The 27934-nt window shown below is 38.8% G+C and overlaps 1 protein-coding gene across 1 annotated transcript; it reads left to right on the top strand.

Annotated features, from left to right (window-relative positions):
- Positions 1-3909: 3909 nt before the first annotated feature.
- Positions 3910-27715, top strand: plppr4a (phospholipid phosphatase related 4a). Its single transcript, XM_067453945.1, has 7 exons — positions 3910-4331; positions 10694-10879; positions 21152-21281; positions 21842-22037; positions 23305-23362; positions 23495-23668; positions 24584-27715. Exons 1-7 carry the CDS (start codon positions 4254-4256, stop codon positions 26081-26083), a joined length of 2322 nt encoding a protein of 773 aa, XP_067310046.1. The 5' UTR covers positions 3910-4253; the 3' UTR covers positions 26084-27715.
- Positions 27716-27934: the final 219 nt, after the last annotated feature.

Genomic DNA, 27934 nt, shown 5'->3' with positions numbered 1-27934 from the left:
TCGATTACTTTTTAGTATGGATAGTATGCGAATTGGGACGCAGGGAGGGCTCAATCCGAGGGGCAGGATAAACGGTTAGAGTGAAAAGATGTGCAACATTGTTGACATTAATGTTATTCCTGCATTTAGCCCTCAGGTATTCTTTACTAATTGGTCAAACTAATACTCATTGATGGTCAAATGTGGCCATACACCGTAACTATTTTTCAATCAAATAAGTGTTCTATATTTTAGCTCAATAATGTTTATTGAATATTTTGAAGAGATCTTTTGGTAGGCTACTAAATACTACTTGTGCAATAATAATAGTCAATTAATGACCACTTAAAATATATTTCTTCTAATATTTTTATTATTTATATTTCAATTTGTGTAGTAATTAAGGTTAAAATAGAGAATTCTAATTCAAAGAGGTAAATTAGAGTCATTTTGTTGCTTAAAAAATAAAAATGTTAATTTGTAATGCCATTACCCAGTAGGTGCCTTATGGCTCTCTAAAGGGTCATGAAACCCTACAGCTAAATTTTTGAGATTTTAACAGAGGTATGTGTGTTGAACATCATTGAACATAATGTTAGAATAAATAGCCTATACATATATCTAATCTAGTTCTTCAAAAACAGTCTTGCATTTGAATAAATATTTAGATCAAACACTAGATTTCTTTAAATGTGAAATTTTAAAACGTTAATATACTTTTATATTTTTAGTGAATAATGATATATAAGCACAAGTGAATATTAATGAATGCGAGCACATAAAATTTGACCGTTTCAGATAGTGCTAAAACAAACAAATGTTCCTTATGTTTATACTACATATGAATTGAGCCCCCCCCCCCCCCCCCCCCCCCCCCCCAATCTTACTCCAACCTGAACATACAAGTTGGCAACCCTGGTTTAAATATTATATTGCTCGATCAGCAATTGCTATGCTAATGCTACCAAAGCATTGGGTAACCAATTAACAGAGGTGGACAGTAACTAAGCACATTCACTTGAGTACTGTACTTAAGTACACTTTTTGAGTATCTGTACTTTACTTGAGTATTATTTTATCTGGAAACTTATGACTTTAACTGCACTACATTTGAAAGACAAATATCGTATACTTTTCACTCCACTACATTTCTATCAAGGTCCTCGAAGTCGAAAGTCGTTTCTGTAACAGCTTTGAAAGTCAGTGGATGATTTTTTTTCTTCTTTAAAAGGTGTTTGGGTTTTTGCAGAAAGCCTTTCAGGGATCACTCTTGTAGAGTCTCGTGAAGTTCAATGATTTCACAGCATTTATTAAACACTGATTTATAGTTTATAGCAAAATGGAAGAAGACCGATGTCAAAATGTTCATTTTGTCGAGTATTCACATAAACAAAGTTGATTATGTCTTCAGTGAAGGTAAACAGTTGGAGAATATCAGATGTGTATCAGTGTATTGGATCTGTGCATTCTGCCTTAAAGTGACAGCAGCTTTGTAAAGAGCTTTGTAATTTTAATACAAGTATTTAATTGAGTGTAAGTTAGTCGTTTGCTAGTATGTCAGATGGAGAATCACTGACTGGCTTAAACCATGATGACATAATGTGCATTTATACAACAATAATGAAATAATGCACTGACATAAAAAAGGAAATTTACTTTGATACTTAAGTACTTTTGAAAACAAATACTTCAGTACTTTTACTTAAGTAAAAATCAGTTTTTACAACTTTCACTTCTAACGGAGTATTTGACTAGTAGTACTTTTACTTTTACTCAAGTAATGAAGTTGTGTACTTTGTCCACGTCTGCCAATTAACAAGATGGCATTTATTGAATTAGCTAGTTGAAACTAGTCGTGTTCACAAAAAAATTGAGATTACATGATATTTTTTAAATTAAACATATTAATTAGTTTACTCAAATATTTAAAGTTCCGAGCAATTGAAATCTGCAAGTTCTGCTTACTTAAACTTTAAATTTCTTAACTTACAAAATTTAAGGCAACTGATTACCTCAACTTTTAGAATTTGCCAACTTATATACAGTGTGGTTAAAACTGGCCTATATGTAGAGTTGTATCTATCTTTAGTCATGCAGACAATTAATAATAACCATTTTTGACTGCTTTAAAACTTTCTAATGAAATAAAAATGGGCATTTTAAAATGCTAACTGTCAACACTCATCCATCTAGATGTCTTGAAATATCCACTAGGTGGCGTGAATGCCCAATGGAACAAAATTAAAAGATACGTATATGTTGGATTCCTGCTATTTCTCGTTTATCTCAGAAGGAGTTTAGGAGATTATTTTGAAGAGTAAAAAAACAATAAGCTGCAGTCAATTAGTTATGTAGAACTCCAGATAGAGTCCAATTTTATATATATATATATATATATAAAAAAAATTCTCTTTTTTTTATTCACTTATATCACTTATGTTATGTATATTTTATATTACTTTATGCATATTTGACAGAAGGACGAACATGTTTGTATGATATCTGAGATGTTTATTGTGGACTGCACTATTCTGTAAGGAATTATTTTACGTTGAATGCAATATTTACAGATAAGACTCCTCCAAATACCAAAAACTGCATCTTTAATTTTCACATCTATGCTATTTAATCTATGCTATTAAATTTTATTTCTAACAATCATCCAGCTCACCCACGACCCCAGTATTGGAAGATGGCTGTATGGATGCCTATAATCAGTATTATACAATCCATATCTTGCTTTTATTTGTTGTTAAATTAATTTAAAAAATGTCAAGCATAATGTGGAAGATCAAGATTAAATGTGTCCATTAATAGGCCTATGTAAGTTTAACTATATTTAATGGGGTAGCATACCCATATTTTGCATTTCTTCAGCACCAAATGACTTCAGCACAGTCTATCTTTTTTGAAAATATTAAATGTATTCACAAACATAAAAAAATGTATAACCAATTATTTGACTTAAAGAGGCCTGTAGGCTATAGTTTAGTGGAACATGCTTGTCCGTAGGCCTAAACAAAAACTCGAATTAACATGTCCTCTTCAATAGCCTAAGGGTTTCAAATATATATCCAAAATCATATTTACGCTCACATCTATATCAATTATTACTAGGCCTAATTATTTAATAAAGATACAGATAAACAAATGTTAATTAGTCAGGCATGCAAATGAGAAAGCACGTGATGGAGAAGCGCGCGCAGAAGCGGGCGAAGTAGCTAAATGAAGATTGAAATATTTTTGCTATAAAGATAGATTTATCTGATCATTATTACGCATGTTGATCTCATTTCAACATAAATGCGGCATTAAACTAATTTCAAAGCGCTGTCATTAGCCTACACAATAAACATATGCAACGTTTTAATTGTTTTACAATGTTATTAAATAATAATATAAAAATAACCCTTAGGAAAAGTTCTGTATAAGCTACTTTAGGTTATTAAAATAACTACCATGCAACTTCTGGGAACGTTATTTTATGGTTGCAAAATAATAACCTAAAAATAACCATTAAGGAACGTTCTGTATAAGTTATTTTTAGGTTATTTAAAAAATAACCACATGCAACGTTATTTTATGGTTGCAAAATAATAAAATAACCCCCATTCTCTATAAGGTATTTTTAGGTAAACCTCTCTACAACGTTGTTTTATGTTTGCAAGAAATAACAAATAAAAAGAACATTTCCTAGAACGTTATTATTTGGTTCTTAAACAAATAACCAAACGGGAACCATAAACTAACGTTCTGTTTTTGCTGGGTTTATAGCTGGGCAAATAATTGTTGTCCTAATAAATGTCGAACAGCCAGGCATATAAGTAATAGAATGTTTTACAGGCTTAATAAAAAAAAATAAAAAAAATAAAAGCCTTCTGACAGTCAAGAAGTAGCGTGAACGCCCCCACCTCACACACACACGTGCGCGCGCTTCTGGTGAAAATGGGTTTTTAGCACACCTCTGACGTCATCTGGTCAGCATATTGCCTCTAATCAGAAGGTTGAATGTTGCCTTGAAACATTAATCGGCGTTGGACACTGTTAACATCTCCATCGGCGCGTCCTCGGGGGATGGCGATTGTGTTGTCATGGTTTCAGTCATGATGTTGCCAGGTTTGATACAGCATCTTTTCGTGTGTCTGTATCCGCAGTAAAAGCACACTTGGGGATGGAGAAAGCGACAGCCTGAAGGAGCGCAATTACTGCAGACGGTGAGAATTTCAGTATTCCTCTCTTCACGCACCGCGTTTTAAAGGAGCGTACCGTTTATCATGTCTGCGAAGGAAAGACTCAAAGGCAAGATGACCAAAGACAGCGTTACCTTGCTGCCCTGCTTTTATTTCGTGGAGGTAAGTTAGTCCAGTACACGTACACTTATGTATGCTGTTATGGATCATTAATAAAGAGTTAAGGGAATGATGGTCTTCATTCAAGCGATGGTCACGTTCGAAATCAAAGCAGTTAAGCGGATTTGAACCACAGTCTGTTCATTCTGCGTGACTGCTCGTTAACTTTGCATACATATGCAGTTATGGTCGTGGGAAAGACGAAATGCATTGCACTTGTTGTATGTCACGTTCATGTTAAAGGAATATGCATGGCATGCGATGAAAATAGATAAATTGCTCGCTTTTGCGCATCAATTGTGGCTTGCTTCCTGATGTCAGCCATTCAAAAACAATATTTTCCTGATTATAAAGGTGCAGCATTTATTGGCATAGACAACATGGCCTTAGTAAAGTGTTACTTCAAAGTCAATGTGAAGGGAATCATCCATATTACACATAAAGCAGAATTGGAAACCTGAAAATAAGTCTTTGTAATAAACAATGTTATCTATTAAAGAATTAAGAGGACACTGTTGAGCATAAATGGCGTTAGAATATGAGGAGTTATTATATGATGGCTTAGCAAACGTGGCCTAGATATCACAAACAAATGAGTGCTGATGACTGGTGTCATGGAGATAATGGTGGCGGTCTTTGATCTGTCTTGTTTACTTGTCAAGCTGAAGAACTGAGTTCCCTGTTTTTGAATATTAAGGAATATCAAACATTCTGTTCAATGTATTAATCAGTGTGATCATGAACAATTGATGTTATATTTCTATTCTGCTCTAAAAGTTCGTTTTCATTGGAGAATGGGGGTATAATGAACTACCACATGATATTAGCTACATATAAAAACCTTAGTGTTTCCCCTATAGACCAGACAATAAGTGCTTGTTGTTAATAAAGCTTTACTCAAATATGTATTAATATATATTATTTTACAGATTATCTTTGTAATTTTGGCAGTGAGAAAGATTTCAGGATACATATATGCTCCAGATCCAGAGTAAACCAAATGTAAATGTAAACCTGAAATAGTCTCTGTTTTGTCAGATCAGACTGAATCAAAGCCCATTGGCTGCACTGAAATTAATATCATGTTCCCAGGTGTGACCTGGTTGCCTTCTATAGAGTTGCCTTGCTGCAGAGACCTTGTTCTGTCCTGAGAGGAGAATGAATTAAAAACAGAGTCATTTAATCTGCTTCACTTCACTAATTTTGGCTAATTAACTTCCCTGTTTCACTATGTTTCAGTTTACTATACATTACAATATGGCTGGGAACTTTAACTTGTCCTTAAGATCAAAAAAGAGAGATTATATTGATAGTTCTAAAAACTTCATATTAATGTACACAATGTGCTGACAGATCTCATTTTAGGTTGTAAGTTACCATGCCAGCCTTTGACAGTACATTCCCACATTTTTACAAAACATCTCCAGAATTACTTATAATGATGTAAATACCAAATTGGTTCTTGTTCATAGTTACTTAGCCCAGTTAAATGGAATAGTTCACTTTTAAAATGAAAATAACCCATAATTTACTCACCCAAGCCATTCTAGACTTTCTTCTTTCTGATGAATACAATCTGAGTAATATTAAAACATATACTGACACTTCCTAGCTTTTCCTTCCTAGCTAAAAGTGCATTCATCTATCATAAACTTACTCCACATGGCTTCGGGGGGTTAATAAAGGCCTTCTGAAGTGAATCGATCGAGTTTTGTAAGAAAAATATCTATATTTAAAAAACCGCCGGCGCCTTCTGTATTCAACTTGCGCAGATAGTGTAATGCCTCTCGCAGTTCAAAATGCTTACGCTAGGTCTGACGTCATACATCATGTTTTTCTGTGTTTCATGTAAGTTGAATACAGAAGGTGGTCTGGTGAAGGCTAGATATTCTACTTTATTAAGTTTTAAAGGTCCCATTCTTCGTGTGTTTTCGAAGCTTTGATTATGTTTACAGTGTGCAATATAACATGTGAAAAAAACAGTATTTTTCACACAATTTACTTATCTGTGCAGCGCTGTTTCCTCTGTCCTAAAAAACGGCCTGATGATTTCCTTGTTCTATGAAGTCCCTCATTCAGAAATACGTAATGAGTTCTGATTGGGCCAGCGCTTCCTGTGTTGTGATTGGACAGCAGCTTAGCGCACTTTGCCCGGATAGGAAAGGTCCCGCCTCTTACCATAACGGGGAGATCCAAGCGCTGAATGCGCGCTCTTCTCCACGTGGGAGAGCAACAAGACCACGCCCCCTTTTTTGCGTGTTCTTTTGGGCGGAGGGTTAGTCAACAAACGGTTCTAGTGACGTCATTACAATCCTGCACTTCCTGCTGTAGTCCAAATCAATTCACTTTAGAAGGCCTTTATTAAAGTGATAGTTCACCCAAAAATGACAATTTTATGTTTATCTGCATACCCCCAGGGCAATTAAGATTTTTAACTCCAACTGTTGCTCGTATAATGCATGCCAATGGGGTGTTTGAGAGCCACTATGACCACATATGGTCCTGAATCAGACCCAGATCTGATTTTTTTTCAATGTGGCCGCAGTGTGAACAACCATTTGATGCAAACTTTACGTCAATTTATGTCGTCATTTGTTACAATTATGCACCGGCGAGCTAGCCCTAGACACAACAGACACAGACAGTAACATTAAAAACTTGACTAGATATGGAAAACAGCGATGGAGTGAGTCAGTGGAGGGAGAGTGAGGTGTTATGGGCCTTTCACACCGAACGCGGAATGTGCTGCGCTTGCCGCGGGGTTCAGCGCAGCCCTTCAGATGCGCTTCACTGGCCAGCGCAAAGTAGGCGGAGTTTTCAAAACTTTTTGCGGGAGTTCTATATGTCTATTTCTATTCATTCAATCAGCAGCAAATATGTATCTGTCCCGTGCTAAAAAGCGAGCGATAGCAATAACCCTTCTAGTAAGAAGAAGAAGAGAGAGCAGCAAGGAAGGATTAGGCTGTGGGTGCATGAAACCCTCAGGTCCAGGGAACAGTTGGGTGACTTTAGGCTAGCCAAAGAGCTCCGTTTCCACAGAGACCGTTTTCAGGTGTACTTTTTGGCTCAGTAGGGAGCAGTTCGACAGTTTGCTGGGCAGAGTCAGACCTAGAATCTCAAGGATCCATACAAATTACAGAGAGGCAATTTCCGTGCTCGTTTCGATGTACCGTTTCTATTGGCCGCACGGGTAATCGTCACAGAGCGCAGCGGCAAAAGTTAAAATATTTTGAACTTTGAACGCGGCATGCGCGCAAGCTCGTCAAGGGTGCGCTCCGCTGCGCGTGCGCTTTGGTCGGCGCAGCAAAAAACCGTCCTTGCGCAGCGCAAGCCATTGAAATGAATGGATTTCTTAGCGCAGCGGCGCCGTTGCCGCGTTCGGTGTGAAAGGCCCATTAGACCTAATTAGTATATGGGGAGATACTTCAATTCGAGCTAAACTAGAAGGATCCTACCGTAACTGGTCCGTTTTTGAAAAAGAACGGGGACACAGGAAAACGTGGCTTCAGTGCCAAAGGATGCTGACAAAAGGCCAAAATAACCAATTTTGCTCTCTTTCTTTTCGTTCCTCTCCTCTTCAGCACCTGCTCCTTAATGTTATGGCTTCCATTACACAAACATGTTTAAATAAAAGCGAAAATGCTTACTTCCTCTATAACCTCCCGAACTTTAGTGCAACAGCGCGCTGCGTCTAATGTCATTGATATTGTTCTTTTGCACATGCGGGTTAGTTTGAAACCTCAAACAGTTCACACTGGAATCAGATATAGGCCACATTTTAAAAGGTAATGTGAACAGCCAAACAAAAAATCAGATCTTAGCAAAAAATCAGAATTGAGCATTAAGACTTGTGAACGGGGCCTATAAGAGTAAAAATCACGAAACGATCGGTTTCTGCGAGAAACGTAAAAGGTATTTATGTGGTTTTTTTTTTTTTTTACCTCATACAATTTATATATAGAGTCCTCACTAGTGCCTGCGCAGATTGGTCGAATGAGGCATCTATGTACATATATATCTATGATCTTACTCTAAAGTAATGGTGTTGGGATACTAGATGAGATTCATATGAGGTCTGATATGAGGTTAAAAAAAACATAAATACTGTTCGGTTTCTCGCAAAAAACGATGTCTTAAGACATCAATGTGTCACCACGAGCCACAGGGTTTAATATGGATTTAATATGGATACGTATGTATATGTGCTTTTTACATTAATAGTGGCTTTCATAGAAATATACCCCATTGATATGCATTTTACGAGCAATGGATGGAGTTAAAAATCTTCATTTGTGTTCTACTGAAGAAACAAACACACCTACATCTTGGATGCACATTTTTGGGTGGACTATCGCTTTAATTCCCCAGAGCCATGTGCAGTATGTTTATGATGATGGATAGATGCACGTTGTTGAGCTTCAAATTCAAAGGAGTTTGGAGCTTGGAAGCATCAGGATATTTATTAATACTAGAAAGTCATATACACCTCAGATGGCTTCAGGCTGACTTAATCATGAGGTAAATTTCATTTTAAAGTGAACTACTTCTTTAATGGTGTTTGGAATAAAACACTGTTTTGTACGTGACATTTATATCAAAATATGATTTTATTTTTGGTTTTAGATACAGATGTGCTGGTACCGATATCAATGGCAGATACCAATATGCAGATTATTTCTGGCCGATAATAACCAATAAATGTCTTATATTAAAATCCTATATTATTTTATATATATATATATATATATATATATATATATATATAGAGAGAGAGAGAGAGAGAGAGAGAGAGAGAGAGAGAGAGAAAGAACGCACCATTAAATATCCAATATATTACAATATATCCAATATTGATATATAAAAAATAAAAAAACTTTAAATATCAGTCGATAACCGATATAGTACAGATATATTACTGCATTCCTAGTTTTATATAAAGACCGGTAAAATGAGTTTTGGCATGCATATGGTATGCACACTTTATGCCGCATTATACGTACGAAACACCCATCCCAACTTAATCCTACCCAAGAGCGTGTCATATGCACACCATAAAGTGCGTATCATATGCACATGAAAAACTGTGTAGCATTTGCACGCCAAAATACATTCTACAAGATTTCACACTCGTACTATTGATACGCATTACCATGAGATCGGGTTGGCATGCACTCTCTTGAACATTTTTCTATTGTTGCCACAAATGTTGTTTAACAAGTAAACTGTTAAAAAAATTATTTCAGTTATTGCATTATTGTCAAATGTAAAAACAAAGTTTTGTTCTGGTTGTTGTGTATTAAAGTATGTGCATTATAAGTTGAGTTTTAGTGGCTTGTACAAAATATGAAAAATGAAAATAGTAGAAAATAGAAGTTTGAGTTTAAGACACTTAATTGCAATTCACTGTTCAACATCTGTAAATTTTCACATCAAAGTGCTGAATTAGTAATGGCTGGTAAGAGACAATAACTATTAATTGATCCAGTACAGGATCATAGAGGTTATTAGTATCTGTGCCGTTTAGACCACAGGGCCTTTTTCTACAGATGCTCTCCCCTTTTTAGAAGGGGGTTGATTACAGTAATTAAACCCCCAACCCCCACCTTTGATCTTCATGCTGTCCGCTCAAGTTTCATAATTATTCAGTACGATGCCACAATTCCCCTTTGTATAGCACGCCGCAATATATTTCTCCCTGGGAGCTCTGCCGCTGCAAAGACATCTCCAGCTGATCCTTGTTCTCTGAGATGCTATGGGGTGAACTGTGTCAATGACAACAGTAATTCTAGGATATCTAAAGACGTCCCATGCATATTCACCTGAGAATAACCTTCATTCTGCCGTAATCACACATCTTCTGTCTAACCTTAGCATGAACCTGGTATTATTGAAGAGCGTGAAAAACCTTAAGGGATGGAACTCCAGCACAGCGTCATTCAATGTACCCTCATGTATCAGAGTGTGAAGCTCATTTACCGACATAAGGCTGATCTGTAGCAGTTAGCTTGACAAGCGAGGATCTCCCAATGCATTTCATGCTTCAACTTTTTTAGGAGATAAGAGTTGCGATGAATTAGAACAACTATTACGAAATGTGGAAGGATAACAGCGGATCGAATAAGTCACAAAAACGAATCGAAAAATGTCACATGATCAGACGCAGTACCTCCATTGTGCTATAATTGGCTGATTACCTTGTCAATGGAATCATTGCTTTCTATCATGTTTGCATATCCGCCTGGATGAGCCGAACAAGCAAACTATGGGACTGTGCGCCATTTGATATTGACCATGTTGCATACTTTTATTATTGTTCACTCTCATCTTGCTTATTTACCACATTCCTTCTGTGTTTATCTCTCCAGCTCCCGATTCTGGTGTCCTCTGTGGTCAGCTTGTACTTCTTGGAGTTGACAGACATTTTTAAGCCAGTGCGTTCAGGCTACAGCTGCAATGACCGCAGTCTCAGCATGCCTTACATTGAGCCCACAAAGGAGGTCGTCCCCTTCCTCATGCTCTTCAGTCTGGCTTTCGCCGGGCCAGCAGCAACGGTAATGTGCCTCTCTTGCTTTTATTTAGTTTAGAGGGCACTCATACTTCTTCATGCAGGCTTAGTGTTTGATCTCAGTTTAGAGGGGAAAGGATGAATATTAAAGTGAATATTAAGAATCTATTTGAGGGTATGGCTTGAAATATTATATATTCTGTGTCACTTGAAGTTGACTGTGCCAGATGCATTTTTAGCTGTATTTGGTCGTAAATTGTTGCTAGCTTTGCACAAATTCACAGTTCATTTTAAAGGCCCTAATAAATTGCTTGATGGCTTTAGCCTCGTCTTAGCCATGAACAATGAATTGCTGCTTCCTAGTCATTTGCAGGTGGTATTAGGCAGAAGGACACAGAACTTCTAATTGGACAAAGGTCTGTATTATATAGGAGGTCATCAATATTTTTGACTTAGATGGCTTCAAAGCTAATAGGCAGGTATGCCAATAAAAATGATGTATTTAAAAGTAGGACTTTTAAGCATAAGATCCCTCCCTCCCTTCAGAGGATCTCCAAAGCCACGCATCCTCCAAAACACATGAACGCACACAGCAGCGTCTGCAAAGCATCACGATAGACTGCCTTAAATGACCATGTCTCAAAGCACACAAAATTACAATAATAATAAATGTAAACCACTTACAGAGCTTGTACCATCCGACTGCTGCAGATTCATTTCAGCGTTGATAGATTTGCTAGAACAGATCTAATTCTGAGGACGTGAACATCTCCATGTAGTACATCACAGGTTGCCATCATGTAAGCAAAATAAGCTTGTTGTTTTGGTTCAGGAGGAACTGTAAATGATGGCTGCTGTTTTATGGAGCTCGGTGACTGTCTGTCTACATCTCATCATAGTGTGATGTCTGCGCGAGCAGGGTGCCAGAGGTATGGAAATACATAGGTTGACAGGCAGGCAGGGCATTATATCATTGCCTCCGAAGACTTCCACAGAAGATATGAAAGAAAGAAAAAAATTAATAACATAAAATTTCAAAAAAATGTTTATGAAAAACATTGCCTACCAGTGGCGGCTAATCAATAGGGGGTCAAAGTTAGCCAGTTAGCCAGAGAAGAAGGCTCACTGGTTTGGTTCAAGAGGATCTGTAAAAGATTGGTGCTGTTAGGCCGGGGACACACTGCAAGCGTGCCGTGAGCGTCTCGTCTGCGTGGCGTGTCCGTTTTTATTTCGGCTCCCATGTTAACCGGTTAGCGCTTGCATACTGCCTGCGTCAGCCGCACGGAAAACGCTTGCATGCTTCAAATAGAAGAGACGCCTATTTTTCACGCGACACGCAAGCGTGTTGGAAGCGTTTCTAGGCAAAACAGCATAGGAAAAGATGTTTATATGCCATTTTGACACGAATACATATTAATAAATGACATTTTCATGTTTGAAAGTCTTAAGGTTAACATAAATGCAGATATAGGCCTACTTGTAATAATAAAAAACAACATTATTATCGATTTTGAAATATTAAACCTGTCAATACAGAACGAAATATTCTGTAGCCTATTTTGCCGTCAATACCATATGTATGGTCAATAGGCTACTGCCGACGTTGTCTTTGCTGTATCAATAGGCAATATATTTATATTTAACATGAAGTATAGGGCTTCCCAGCAGCAGCAGCGCCGCGTCAGACACGCTTCTGGTGTGCAAAGACAGAGAAAACGCTGCGCAGCCGCCCGGCGGCTGACACGCAGCAGAAACGCCTCGCTTGCAGTGTGTCTCCGGCCTTAGCATCTATGTTCATCTAACTAAATGTTCAAACTTCTTTTCTTTTCTCATCTTTTCTTTCTTTTTTATTGAAATTGTACTTTGCTTTTGTTTTTGTGTGTGTATGGGGTGCCTAACAAATTGATGTCTATAGAATGGTGCAGATGTGACGTCCCTTTTTAGGCCAACCAGCCATTAGCACTGTACTGGCTCCCTCCAGAAAACCCAAAAAAACAAGCTCTGTGATCAACCAAAATGTATGATAATTACATGTTTTGTCCATCAATATAATTATTACAGATGAACACTACTTTTATGATTTTTGAAGCCTAAATGAAGTCGCCAGAAGTAAAAAGCTAAAGGTAGGCTATAAATTGACTAAGTTACACTTTTTATCTAAAAAAACTTCCCAGAATGTTTGAGTTAGACTGATTTATACGAGCACAATTATAAGCATTAAAAGGCTGTAAAAGCAGACTGAATTTACTTTGTCGGAGTGATGACATTAATCTCCTCTATTGCCTCTGTAGTACCACTGAGAAAAAAATAAGGATCATAGAGCTTGGACTGAGTTGGCTGGATGCGATGCATGTCATGCCTTTTATTGTTTTCCCGGTTTGCTATTTCAAAGTCCTGTCACTGAAGCATTGTGGGCAATCACAAAGAAGGCAAATGAAACAACGCAACTTAAGGTGATCATTGGGGTTCAAACACTAGATGTAGAAACACTAGTGTAGATGAAATGCAGTTATACAATGGACATGTCTCTTTTCAAATAAAATATAAGTGTCTTTTTATGGAAGTATTATATACACTCTAAAAAATGCTGGGTTAAAAACAACCCAAGTTGGGTTGAAAATGGACAAACAGCATTTTTTAGAGTGTATGTACTATATTAATATAGACAAATAATAATGTATCTCTACTTCAATTGGACATACATTGTTCAGTCTGCAGTTTGATAAATATGTTTATTTATTTATTATTCAATTTATTATTATTTATTTATTATTCAATATCATTAGAATTAAAATTAAAATTAAGATGAAAAATGAATGGTCTATATTAAGAATTTTGGAGATCACAGTTTGTGCTAACATTATTTTATATTTTATTAAACTTTCAGAAACTATAATAAACATATATGATATTTTTACTACAAGTCAATGTATTGTACAGTTTTCTTAAACTGATCTTAAAGGATTTTTTATCCCGTGGCTCCCTCTGATAGACAACATTAGTATTAATCTCTGTATCGAATTGATAGAAATGGCTGATCGTTTTTGAATGATTTATTACTAATAATATACCCATATTAAACTTAAATCTGCCAAACCCTGTTTCATGCTTTAACAGTTGAATTTTCAAGTTCCATGGTACATTATTATATCACTTGTGGTTATTTAACAAATACATTCAGTCCTGCATTAACAGTGTGATTCAGTTTGTTTGCGCACCCCCAAAAATCTTTAGCACCAGCTGCAACTGTTGCCTACTCTAGCAATACTTGCTTGCTCTCTCTCTCTCTCTCTCTCTCTCTCTCTCTCTCTCTCTCTCTCTCTCTCTCTCTCTCTCTCTCTCTCTCTCTCTCTCTCTCTCTCTCTCTCTCTCTCTCTCTCTCTCTCTCATTTTTTTTGCTCTTTGCCTGTCTCTTTTGAATTTTGGTCTTCTCCCCAAACTATAAGAGAAGTTTTGACTATCGCCCACCCAGCATGCATTTCGAACATCAGCTGGGCGACAAGGCTCTAAGCCTCCCCAGGCATGTTGTGAGTGTATTATCAAGACCCTGGGTGATGAACTCATGAGTCTAATAGATTGTCCTAAATTGCATTTCACCATCTGTACATGTTGGGGTTTACAACAGTGTCACTGCAAAGGCAAATTGTTAGAAATATATCAAATAGCTATTCTCCAATAGCTAAAAAGCTCAGTATGCATGAAACAGCAATTAGCTCCACCCACAGGATACGCCTCCAGCCGCTCGTTTTTTTCCAGAAAAGACTCGGTACAGCGTTTCTTTCTTTTATAAATATAATAAAACGAAAGACTTTTCGGAGATATGAAGGTTGCAATACTACTCTATAAGTACTAAAGACTGACATGAGATGTTTGGAAAATGTTTGGAAACTTAAGCTTTTGAGGGTCATATAGGCTACACTATTTTAGGGCAAGTAAGATTTTTTATTTTTTAAATTAACCCTTTTATTCAGCAAGGATTCATTAAATGGATTAAAAAATGACAGTAAAGACAGGAGTGGATAAAAAATAGATGTAGCATAGTATTGCAATGTTTTTCATGGGGATATTATATTGATACATGGCGCCGCAGGTGTCAATCTTTGCGGGGCCTGTTCAAAGCTTGTGATTGCGAGTATTCTGCATAATTTTAGCATAATCTCTTCAATGCTGGAAATATTAATAATAGCTTGTAATTTCACAATTGATGTAACATAAAAATGTGTACAGTGTAAAAAATAAAAATGTGCAGTGAGCTGTGTGTAAAGGAAACACATTTCTGAACATGGACTGCTTGGTGAAGGCTAAATAAACATGTTAATTTGACATGCAAATGCCATCCCATTACCATAACATTACCTGATAGTTCACCCATTACATTACTGTTAAAAACGGTTGGTGATAACGCTTATAATTTTTTTAAATGAAACTTACTTTATTAATGAAAATAAGTCCATAGCACCATCAATGGCAAATGTGTATAGTCTTGAAACAACAATATAAATATGTATACACATAATTAATTTCACTGAAAAATGGTATAGTTGGTTGCCATTGACTTGAAGGTGTTAGAAATGTTGTTCTTTGTAAAACTGTTTAAAACAAAAAGTATTGTAAAAACAAATGCCTTGAAGTGAGTGTGAAAACATTGAAATGTGCAACCATTTTTATTTGACAATTGTACATTTTATTAAGGATACGTCTAAAATACGAGGAAGGAAAATACTGAAAAAGGAAGAGATGATGCAATAGGAAGATGGAAAATATTTCTAGATAAAAAACAAGTGGAGACAAAGTTTTCTTTTAGAGGAATAAAGGTAACAAATTGCAATATATAATATTGCAATACTCAGCATACTGGAAAACCTTTAAATCTATTGTGGGGCCTCTGGAGATTGCCACCCAAGACATTTAGAATGTTAAAAGATTTTTATTTTCAATAAATCTTGTTCTTTTGGACTTCCAATTCATTCATTCATTCATTCATCCATTCATTCATTCATCCATTCATTCATTCATTCATTCATTCATTCATTCATTCATTCATTCATTCATTCAGGATCTGTTCGTCAGAATCCAGAAAAAAGCATCATGGTTTTTACATAAAACAGCTCAACTGTACACTCTTAGAAAAAAAGATAGTGTGGTCACTGGGGTGGGACAAAAAACCTAAGGTACAAAAGTGAAAAGGTACATCTTTGTACCTTACTTACCCTAAGCCACATAAGCCACATACCCAATATGTAGATATCAGAGAACAATTTAACATATTGTTTCAACTCATACTAGGACACCTTTAATAAATAGGTCACTGGATCAATGAAACTTGTAAAAACTGAAAATTGTAATTTCTTAGAAATTAACTTTTTGTATTCATGTCATTTATTTAAAAATGACATGAATGTTTTGTGCTGTAGCAATGAAGTAAAAAGAAAGTTGAAGATATCTGCTTATTTACTCTTAAACATACCCGGATACATAACCTGCTTTCTGGAATACCCCCCAGGCTAAATAAATCAAGAAAAGTCTAGCACTACTTTCCCTGTGCTTTTCTTCCGCTGTGCACATACAAAAGGGAAAAAACCATCCCAAATGCACATTTAAATATGTCCATTAACATTTAGTTGTTCAGTTCGGTTCTGTACACTGTGCATAGCATTTTGTAATTGTGATTGTCATTCCTGTGTTAACTGGATTAAGCACTATAGGGTAAATTGACCACCACATTTGTCTGCAGTCTTTATGGATTTTTTTGCGTTTTACAAAAACAATTAATTATTAATTAAATAATATTATTTAATGATGAATTAAAATATGTAAATTGAATTTTCTTTAATGAATAGATCCAAACCAAAAAGGTTGTTATGTCATTGTCCAGCTGCTTATATGCAGGTCCTTCTCAAAAAATGAGCATATGTGATAAAAGTTCATTATTTTCCATAATGTAATGATACAATTATGAGTGATAAGATTATGTTCAGTTATGCACTCAATACTTCGGAAAACCTTTTGCAGAAATGACTGCTTCAATGTGGCGTGGCATGGAGGCGATCAGCCTGAGGCACTGCTGAGGTGTTATGGAGGCCCAGGATGCTTCGATAGCGGCCTTAAGCTCATCCAGAGTGTTGGGTCTTGCGTCTCTCAACTTTCTCTTCACAATATCCCACAGATTCTCTATGTCTATGGGGTTCAGGTCAGGAGAGTTGGCAGGCCATTTGAGCACAGTAATACCATGGTCAGTAAAGCATTTACCAGTGGTTTTGGCACTGTGAGCAGGTGCCAAGTCGTGCTGAAAAATGAAATCTTCATCTCCATAAAGCTTTTCAGCAGATGGAAGCATGAAGTGCTCCAAAATCTCCTGATAGCTAGCTGCATTGACCCTGCCCTTGATAAAACACAGTGGACCAACACCAGCAGCTGACATGGCACCCCAGACCATCACTGACTGTGGGTACTTGACACTGGACTTCAGGCATTTTGGCATTTCCTTCTCTCCAGTCTTCCTCCAGACTCTGGCACCTTGATTTCCGAATGACATGCAAAATTTGCTTTCATCCGAAAAAAGTACTTTGGACCACTGAGCAACAGTCCAGTGCTGCTTCTCTGTAGCCTAAAAGTGGCTTGACCTGGGGAATGCAGAACCTGTAGCCCATTTCCTGCACACGCCTGTGCACGGTGGCTCTAGATGTTTCTACTCCAGACTCAGTCCACTGCTTCCGCAGGTCCCCCAAGGTCTAGAATCGGTCCTTCTCCACAATCTTCCTCAGGGTCCGGTCACCTCTTCTCGTTGTGCAGCGTTTTTTGCCACACTTTTTTCTTCCCACAGACTTCCCACTGAGGTGCCTTGATACAGCACTCTGGGAACAGCCTATTCGTTCAGAAATTTCTTTCTGTGTCTTACCCTCTCGCTTGAGGGTGTCAATGATGGCCTTCTGGACAGCAGTCAGGTTGGCAGTCTTACCCATGATTGCGGTTTTGAGTAATGAACCAGGCTGGGAGTTCTTAAAAGCCTCAGGAATCTTTTGCAGGTGTTTAGAGTTAATTAGTTGGTTCAGATGATTAGGTTAATAGCTCATTTAAGGCGGGCGTACACGGTGCGATTTTTGCTGTCGCACGAACTCGCAGACGATTTTTTTTTCTCGGGAGAAATCGCGTGGACATCGTGGATGCTCGTATGGTCGCGGCTCGCACCGTGTGAGAGGAAATACGAGACGAGCCGAGCACGTTAAGAGCACCTCCCGACCTTACGATAATTTTTAAACATGTTTAAAAAGTTCGGGGAGTCGGCCCGATTTTTACCAGCTGTCCCCTATTGCTAAATCATGCACAAGCACGTCACATACGCTCAATCTATATGACTAGCTCAGTGGCTGCCACATACTGCGTTCACACACACACACACACACACACACACACACACACACACACACACACTTTCTCTCTCTCACGTGCACTCTTCTCTCTCCCTCTGGTTGTTTCGGTTAAAAGGAATGGCTGTTCTCTGCTTTTCAACAAATCATTTTCACACCTTTTTTCTTTATTTTTTTGTATCTAAAGCCATAGCAGCAACATTGAAAGCTCCGGTGTCTGTGTTACATGAAAACTGGTGTGATCGCGGCCGGCTCGCGGTGCAAACAGTCGTGCCGTGTACCAGCTGATTTGATGCGATGATCAAATTAAATGACTCGTAGCGTCTGCAATATCTCACGACCTTCCGAGTGTCCGAATTCGCACAGTGTACGCCCGCCTTTAGAGAACCTTTTCATGGTATGCTAATTTTTTGAGATTTGGAATTTTGGGTTTTCATGAGCTGTGTGCCAAAATCATCAGTATTAAAACAATAAAAGACCTGAAATATTTTAGTTGGTGTGCAATGAATCTAAAAAATATGAAAGTTTAATTTTTATCAGTACATTATGAAAAATAATAAACTTTTATCACATATGCTAATTTTTTGAGAAGGACCTGTATTCACAATGTCTTTTTCATAGTTTGTTGTTCCACTGTTGATCTCATAACTCATTAATCTTAAAAAATTGCCTCGCTCCACCTATATTCATCAGAGAGCAGATTTGTTTAATGTTTAATGACATTTGTTTCATCATCTCCCCAGCGCATCACTTGGGTGTTTTCATCACATTAGGTGCTCCACCATACTGGCCTAATTAATTTTGCGAGGCGGCTATGCTCTTTTAAGTGCTCTCACTGTTGGTTATCCTGTTCATTATGTATTTGTCAGCCATTGTAAATGAAAGGAGACTTGGACTTGGGTCTGCAATAAAGCATGAGTACAAATCTCCTAAGGGTGCTGTGGTCAGAATTTTTGGAGCTGATCACTCATCAGCGATCAGAGGAAGCAGTGTCAACCAATAACGATTACTGATACCAATCATGGTGTCTATCTGAAACCTTCTTTTTATCATGTAATAATAATAATAATAATAATAATAATAATAATAATGCGTTCGATTTATATAGCGCTTTTCAAGGCACTCAAAGCGCTTTACATAGAAGGGGGAATCTCCTCAGCCACCACCAATGTGCAGCATCCACCTGGATGATGCGACGGCAGCCATATTGCGCCAGAACGCTCACCACACACCAGCTTATGGTGGAGAGGAGACGAAGTAATGAAGCCAATCAGGATATGGGGATTATTAGGAGGCCATGATGGACAGGGGCCAATGGGCAAATTTGGCCAGGATGCCGGGGTTACACCCCTAATCTTTTTCCGAAAGACATCCTGGGATTTTTAATGACCACAGAGAGTCAGGACCTCGGTTTAACGTCTCATCCGAAAGACGGTGCTCTTTTGTCAGTATAGTGTCCCCATCACTATACTGGGGTGTTAGGACCCACACAGACCACAGGGTGAGCACCCCCTGCTCATTGTATGAATGTAGCATTTTTTATAGGATTCTCCAATCAGGATTTTACAGACATTAATTCTGGGCCTGACTTTCACTATAATGTGACTCTTTTGTGGAGGATATTTTTATCTGAGGAGCGAGTTAGGGGAGAGGGATTATAAAAAAAATATATAAAAAAAAGAAATTTGTCTGACAGAGTCGCCTGTCAATTGCGTCATATCTGTGTTTAAAAGAAACGCTTTACTCTTTATCCATGTGCAACAAGTGTCACAGCAGCCGCAGCCGCAGAGCAACATTACAGAGTAATGTCATAACATCATTTTCAACCATAGTTTTCAACACACTTAAATGTACCTGATATGATAAACAGAGCAGCGTTACCTCATACTCATGCCCGGAAAAGCGGAAATGGCCCCGGTGACTGTGTCCCGTCATAATAAAAGACCCGGTGCTTGCGAGTGTGTTGCGTAACAATCGCTCCAGCGGCATTGCTCCACTCCCACAACACTCTGTCCTGATCTGCTTCATACTATAGTAACGTTAATAACCGCATCCATGAACATGATTTCTGCCTATCCCGATTTTTTTCCCACCTGCTGTGAGGTGAAGACCACATGTCCCAAGATTCTGAGCTCAGACCTGGCGTCATCAAACTATGCCTTTGTTTTGAATAGGCTCCCTCTAGCAGACAAAAAAGTTACATAGTAGCTTTAATGACACAGACTGCAAGTTACTTTAAGACCTGATGCACGGATCCAAAACATGTTATGTGATTTCTTTCCCAGCTGTTTACATTCACTTGTGCAGGCACGATGTGGTAATGTGAAGCTATGCGAAGCCACAGAAACTGAGGCAGCGACGCTTCAATCATGTCATATCACTCAACACCACTCTTGATGTTAAATCATCCAAATGAATTTTAGGCCTCAGTACTGCATGTGTATGATGGCTTAGCCTGTACTAGCAGGCAGCATGTGAATGTGTGTCCTGCTGGTAGCTCCAGCTGTTATGGTAGTGCCTGCTACACTCGAGTGCTGCACTTGACTGTAGATGTGTGGCAAGTGTGATCTCAGGGGGGTAGGATCACTTGCTCATCTCTTTCACTCTCTATCTTGTCATTCACAGCAGATGCCCCCATGCAGAAGCATTTACATTTACATCTATGGGTTTATGCTTTTCATTTACATGGAATTAACATTTATATGTAATAGTGGAGGCCTGGATGACTTACAAGATACCCCCTTCCCCTCATCGGTTTTTACAGTTTTGGATGAATTCCCCCTCGTATGGCTATGAATGAATGGATGGAAGGATGAGATGATTATTTTAATTACAGTAATTGCTTTGATGTGTGTAGAATTGACCCCTGGAAGCCACTAGAAAGGGGAGGGGTGGCAGTTTAACAAAAATGCTGTATGCTTGGGTAAACACAGATGACCATCTTCCCACAGATTATGATTGGGGAAGGGATCCTGTACTGCTGCTTAGCCAGAAGAAACATCACCATCAAAACAGAGGCCAACATAAATGCCGCTGGCTGCAATTTCAACTCTTACATCCGACGGGCTGTGAGGTTTGTGGGTGGGTGTATATTTTTTTGCCCTTTGTGACTCTATAAAAAGCCATATAGCTTGTATAAATATTGTTTGGCATACACTTTTGAACTTGACTCATTCTGCCTGTTTTATAGGCTTGTACTATATTGAGTTTGATATTAATAATGAAAGCTCCATCTATTTTATCACAGGCTTATGAAGTCTACTTGCTACTTATGAAATCTAGTATTTGAAAAAGCTGTGTGTGTGGGGGGGAATGTCTTTGTGACATATGAGGAGACAAATGTGGAGAGGGTGAAATATGAGGACACTGACCATGTCCCCACTTTTCAAAATGCTTATAAATCATACAGGATGAGTTTTTTTAGAAATTAAAAATGCAGAATGTTTCCTGTGATGGGTAGGTTTAGGGACAGGGGTAGGGGCAGTGTAAGGGGATAGAAAATACGGTTTGTACAGGATAAAAACCATTACGCCTGTCCCCATATGTCACAAAAACAAACAATTTGTTTGTGTGTGTGTGTGTTGTGTGTCTGTGTGTGTATGTTCCTGCGCACGTGCGTGTGTCTTTTGTCTCATTTTCAGGGGTCCACGTGTTTGGCCTGTGCATTACAGCACTCATCACAGATATTATTCAGCTGGCTACAGGATATCACGCCCCCTACTTCCTTACTGTGTGCAAGCCCAACTACACCAGCCTCAACACTTCCTGTGATGAGAACTCTTTCATTGTGGATGACATCTGCTCTGGGCCTGATCCAGCTGCCATCAATGCTGGCAGGTCAGAAAGCGGTATCTGTTTCATATTGTAATTGTCAACCCTATGCATTATCCTTCTTAATAAAGGCAACCCTTTTTACTTCCACATTGTGATGATGCATTTTCAAGTGAAGCAGAAACTTCAACAAGGAAAAAATGTATGGCAAGACAATTGTATTCACAACATTTGGGTGTTTTAAATCAGAATGGAAACTTAACAACTGGATGTGAGTTTGCTAAAACAGTGTGTATAGCTATTTGGCTATTGGTTAACATGATCCAATAGCCTGTTTGGTCAAAATGATGTCAGGGGTATAGGAAGGCCATTTTAAAGGCAGAGCCAACACCTGTAAGAACATGCAACAATGAGCCACAGTTGCATATCACAATAAGACTCTGAGCATGATCTTAGAAAGTAAATAATAAAATAGGATTTTCCTCCCTCCAACCAGGATAATCTGATTCTTAAAGACATAATGTTTTAGTTCACTAAAAATTTCAAATTCAAGTTTTTTGTACCATTTCCACAAGCAACTGCAATTAAAATACTTGTCATGTAATGATGCAAGAGTGACCTTATGAAAAACTGTCTCTGAAACTCAGATGATGGAGTGTGGGTGATTAGCAATATAACCAAACAAAGATGATTATACATATTGTGGCTGACAAAATTTAATTAGACCTGCTGTGCAACAGCTCTGCTTACAATAAAGGTCTGATTGGATTAATAGATTTGTATATAATCATTGCTGTAAACAGTGTAGATAAATGTGAATGCAGCAGAATGAACATGGCTCTTTCCTCTGGCACATGGCGTTCCTGTAAAACCCACACAGGGTTCAGTCTTGATGCTTCACTCACAACCCGGCTGCCCATTCTAGCACACCCACACACATCCATTTGCACAGCTCTGCTTTTCAATCTTCCACTCATTTCATGCACTCTCAATAGCCACAATTATATGTTGTGCAGACATTTTGTAAAACGTAAAAAATTAGACGCAAAGAAGGTCAGTGTGGTGCGTCTGTCCCTGAAAGCTTGCACTACTGTGACGTATATTGAAATCTAGCTGACATGCTTATCCAGACATATTGCTTGGTTTTATGAGAACATTCTTGGAAATAAAAACCCTGATCGTGTTTGCTGCACTATATGAATTATGGCACATTGGACATGATCATCTGTGGCTTTTCATTTCCATCTGTCCTTTAGCATGGTACACTACCTCAAATGTGCTCAGTGTGAAAAAGATCTAATGATCTGACAAGGCTGTCTGTTTCTCTTTACAGGAAGTCCTTCCCATCCCAGCATGCCACTTTGGCAGCCTTTGCGGCTGTGTACATCTCCGTAAGTAATCCACTTGACTCAGGGCACAGTTGACTCAAGCGATCTCTAACTGCTTGCCAAATAATCTCACAGTCCTTTCCGCTATTAAGAATTTCCTAAAACTTCAGTCAAAAGGCTGGTCTCCTTCCACAGATGTACTTTAATGCCACTCTGACCGACTCGTCCAAGCTCCTGAAGCCACTGCTGGTGTTCTCCTTCATCATCTGCGGCATTATCTGCGGCCTTACTCGCATCATTCAGTTCAAGAACCATGCCGTGGATGTCTACTGTGGCTTTCTCATCGGAGGGAGCATAGCCGTCTACCTGGTGAGTCCTGCTGTCACAGAGATGCAGAAACAAAGGCAATGCGTGGATGGTAATTCATTTCATAATCCCATGACCAATCTATATTACTCTGTAAAACCTGACTCTGGAGAAGAATCATAGAGAATTAGCAATGTACTATAAGACAATGCTGTTTTAATAGAGGTAAAAATAGCTCACACATGCAAATCCCTTGTGGCTCCTTTTCTGCTCTCCACCCACACATCCCCCTCAAATTCCTCCCACCATTTCTTTCATTTTCTCTCACTCTCTCTCCTTACTCTCTGCTCAATCTGCTCTGAGGGCTATGTACATCCTGTGGTTTCTAACACAGACAACAATGCCAAAACACCTTTAGGAGGAATTGGCGCAGCTGAGACAAATCAGTACATCAGGTCTTGGTTTTATTGTTTGCTTAACATAAAGTACATTAATCAGGCCAAGCGATTTACTATGTAATGCTGTTTGATACTCTAACTGTGAAGTCCCACATTCGGTGTATAGACCATGGTATGAGGAATGTTCTCAGAAGTTAATGTTTGCTAATAATACACCTTAGTCATAATGGGTTCCATATTTCTTCTTTTTTAAATGAAAAAAAGGCAGTTGATCACCCAGGTCCTAAAATGAATGTTGAAGTATGGTTTGGCAATACAATTATTGGTGCCACTGGACCGTAGGACAACCTTGTTGGGAAACCCTGTTGACTTAATCAGACAAATACCTTCTTAATCAGCTTAAAACAGCTAGAAGATTTTTTCAGCAGGCAATGCAACCTTTTAAACAGAATGTGCAAGTATCTCTCAAAGCCTCAATTTCAGGTGCAAAAAAACTATCACTATCCTGACTAACATTCTTAAAAACCTTATCTGCATTGATTCATTGTGGTAAAAATTCTGACTTTTTGCACTATTTTAGGGTCTGTATGCAGTCGGGAACTTTAAACCTAGTGAAGACACATCTTTGAAGTTACATGTACATCCTCCAATCCGGCAACCACAGCCACCACAGCCTCCACCACAACCCCAGCCAGTGGTGCCTCCACCTGCTATGCGGGAGCCTCTGAGACCTCTACCCAACTTGAACACAGATCCACCACGCTTACTGCCACCTAAGAGCCTGAGCATGCGGGAACGTCCCACATCGGCACGCTCTGAAAGTATCCTGCTACGTGGCCCATCCTACAGAGAGAACTCCATGTCCAGCTTGAAGAGGGCAAGCACAGAGGTGGAGTGCATTACGCCACCCAGTCCTCTCTGCAAGGAGAGCTTTGTGACATTCAGTAACACCCTGCCCCGGGTGCACTCAACCGGAATCGAAGAACCGGTGCCTCGCCGCCACGCTGCTATCCATGCCTCGATGGACTCCACACGTTCCAAGCAGCTGCTCTCACAATGGAAGACCAAGAACGAGAACCGCAAGATGTCTCTGCAGGTGATGGAGACTGAGGCTGGACAACTATCTCCCCAGCGAAGCATGGAGCTTCGCTGCAGCTCTGAACCCTCAGCTGTGGGCTTGGATGGTGAGCTCCGTGGTGGACCTCCCGGACAGTACATGAAGCTTGCCACTAGTGCTGTGCCATTAGCCAATCATAATAACTCTGGTGGCCTAGCTGGTGGAGCTAGGGTATCTATCCAGTCACGACCAGGATCTTCCCAACTGGTGCACATCCCTGAGGAGACCCAAGAGAATGTGAACTTCTCACCTCAGGAGGATTGTGGAGAGGTGAATGATGGTGGGGGTGGGACAGCACGGTCAAAATGGTTGAAGGTGGCAGAGAAGAGCACCGCCTGCCGGACTAACAGCCAGCCACGTATAATGCAGGTCATCGCAATGTCCAAGCAGCAAGGCATGTTGCATGGTAGTCCTAAAAGTGAGGGCAGCACCGTGAGTTGTACTGGATCCATTCGTTACAAAGCCCTGATGGATCAGGAACCTAACTCGGGCATTGTTCGCGTGGAGGCCCACCCTGAGAACAAGCCTGTGGTTAAACCACCATCCACAGATGGCAGTGGGTCATGGAGGTGGAAACCGCAGGAGCGGGTCAGCATCCGGCAGTCCCTCGAGCTCAACGACCTGAACCGGGACTCTGAAAGCTGCGAGTCATTGAAAGATGGCTACGGCTCCATAGACGGCAACCGGAGCCTACCTGACATCAGCAACCCCCATCATCCCCATTTCCACCATCACCACCACCAACAGAGTATCACCACCATCCGAGTCACACCGGTGGAAGCCAGCAGTGAAGCCACCTCGGAAACTCTCTCTACCACCTCCAGTCGAGACTCCACCCTACGCAGGAAAGGCAACATCATCCTGCTGCCTGACAGAGGACCTAGTCCTGAGAACACCAGGAACCTGCCTCACTTTTTCAAATCCTCCCCTACACCTCCCCCCATTTTGACTTTTAAAGAGTGACGAAAAAAACCTTTCCGTAACAATCCTAAGAGTTGCCTTGCTCTCTGAACTCTAAAGACTGGAGGCTCTGTTAAAGGAATGAGTAGACTCAGTCATTCTGGGTACATCTACATTCCCTGACCATTAAATACAGATAAACTCTCCAGAATACATACGGCAACGTTGTGCATTTTCAATCTACATTCTGTAGGTCTCGTTACGAAAAAATAAGCACAAAATGTGACATTTGGGGCTGATTGGTAAAGGTGATTATTTGATTTGCCTTTGATTTTCCGGATTAGTTTTGTTATTGAATCCATTGTCTTATCGCAATCTGTCTGTTGTCTCATGGCAACGTGGGTGCTTTTAAAAACTTTGTACATTTATATATATTTTCTGAATATAAATATTTGTATGTATACTGGACCACTCAATCACATGCTTAAGGAAAATAATTGTTTTCAATGTCACTATGAAATATTTAATACAGGCTTTCAATCAGACTCATAGCTTTTAGACAAATAGGAGAATGTTATTGTGATGTTTACAGAAGGTATTAACGACAGTGTTTTAATCAAATGGATGTTTTGTTTAGTGGGCTTGTTTAACCATATGCACTGTGTGTTTTGGTGACCATGAATGAGCAATTTTCATTCAGACAGCTGAAAGCGCTCTTTGCTGGCATAGAGACAATGTATTTATAGAGACTCTGCCTTTGGGATTGTAATGCAGAGAACAATACATATTTCAGACATTAATGTCATATTGCCTTGTGTGTAATATAGAATTTATATTTGGCTCCATAGGCCAATGAGCACTATTTCAGTCATATATATTGATTTGCGAGCCCCTGTATTTTGTGCTAGTGTGCTTTGAGCACAGGTATAATTGTGCTTCATGGCCCATTGCTGTATGTATGCAGTTATGTATTGTGCATATTTTCTTGGTTGTCCCCCCATTTTGCTTGGCGGGATGGGGTTATATAGCTACTGAGGTACATCGTCCTCTTCATTTTTAAGCGTGTGGGCATAAAAAAATGACTCATACTTCACTGCACATTGCAGAGAAACATACACAATATATGAGCAATAGGAGGCCCCCAAAGGTACTAGAGGGAATTCATTGCTTATTTTTGTAAACGTATTTAAAAAAACCCACTAATAATCATATTCATAGAGTGCCTCAAAAAGACGTATATGCCTATTACTTAGCTCCATTCGGCAGTAACTGTAGAAAAAGTTACAAGTTGCTGCTGTTATTATTACGGTGCAGAATTGACAGATGTTCATTGACTTTGCTTTAAATAACCACTGTCTGTGCCATCAAATGGCACTGGAAAACGGGCACAATCACTGCATAATGACAAGTGCTGCATAAACTAAAGTTTTAATAAAATCCACATAATAGACAATGTTAGGATTCGTCCTGTGTGGCGTGTGTATTTCTAAACAGTTCTAAACTGTGTATTTGTATTTTTAGCTCATTGTTTACATCCTTGTTAGGATCATATTGTAATATACATAAATATTGCCAAATAAGAATGTATGTTGAACAAGAGGAAAGATACATTTAGTTCATTCATGTACAGTGTCATTTATATGATGTTGTTTTTTTTTATTGAACATAGATTTCAGTACATATATATATATATATATATATATATATATATATATATATATATATATATATATATATATACCTATTTTAATGTGTCTGTTTTAAAAAAGAGAATCAGAACCAACACATTTTAAAGTTTTATATGTGCTTGTACAGTATAATTGTACCCCACATTATGGCTTTAACCTGTCCTCACATATGCATGGTGACTTAAATACTGTATGGACTGAAACTAAAGGATTTGTTTTGTTTTGC

The sequence above is a fragment of the Pseudorasbora parva genome, chromosome 9 (genome assembly GCF_024679245.1).
Source record: "Pseudorasbora parva isolate DD20220531a chromosome 9, ASM2467924v1, whole genome shotgun sequence".
Classification (NCBI taxonomy): domain Eukaryota; kingdom Metazoa; phylum Chordata; class Actinopteri; order Cypriniformes; family Gobionidae; genus Pseudorasbora; species Pseudorasbora parva.
This window is presented reverse-complemented; position numbering and strand designations above follow the sequence as displayed.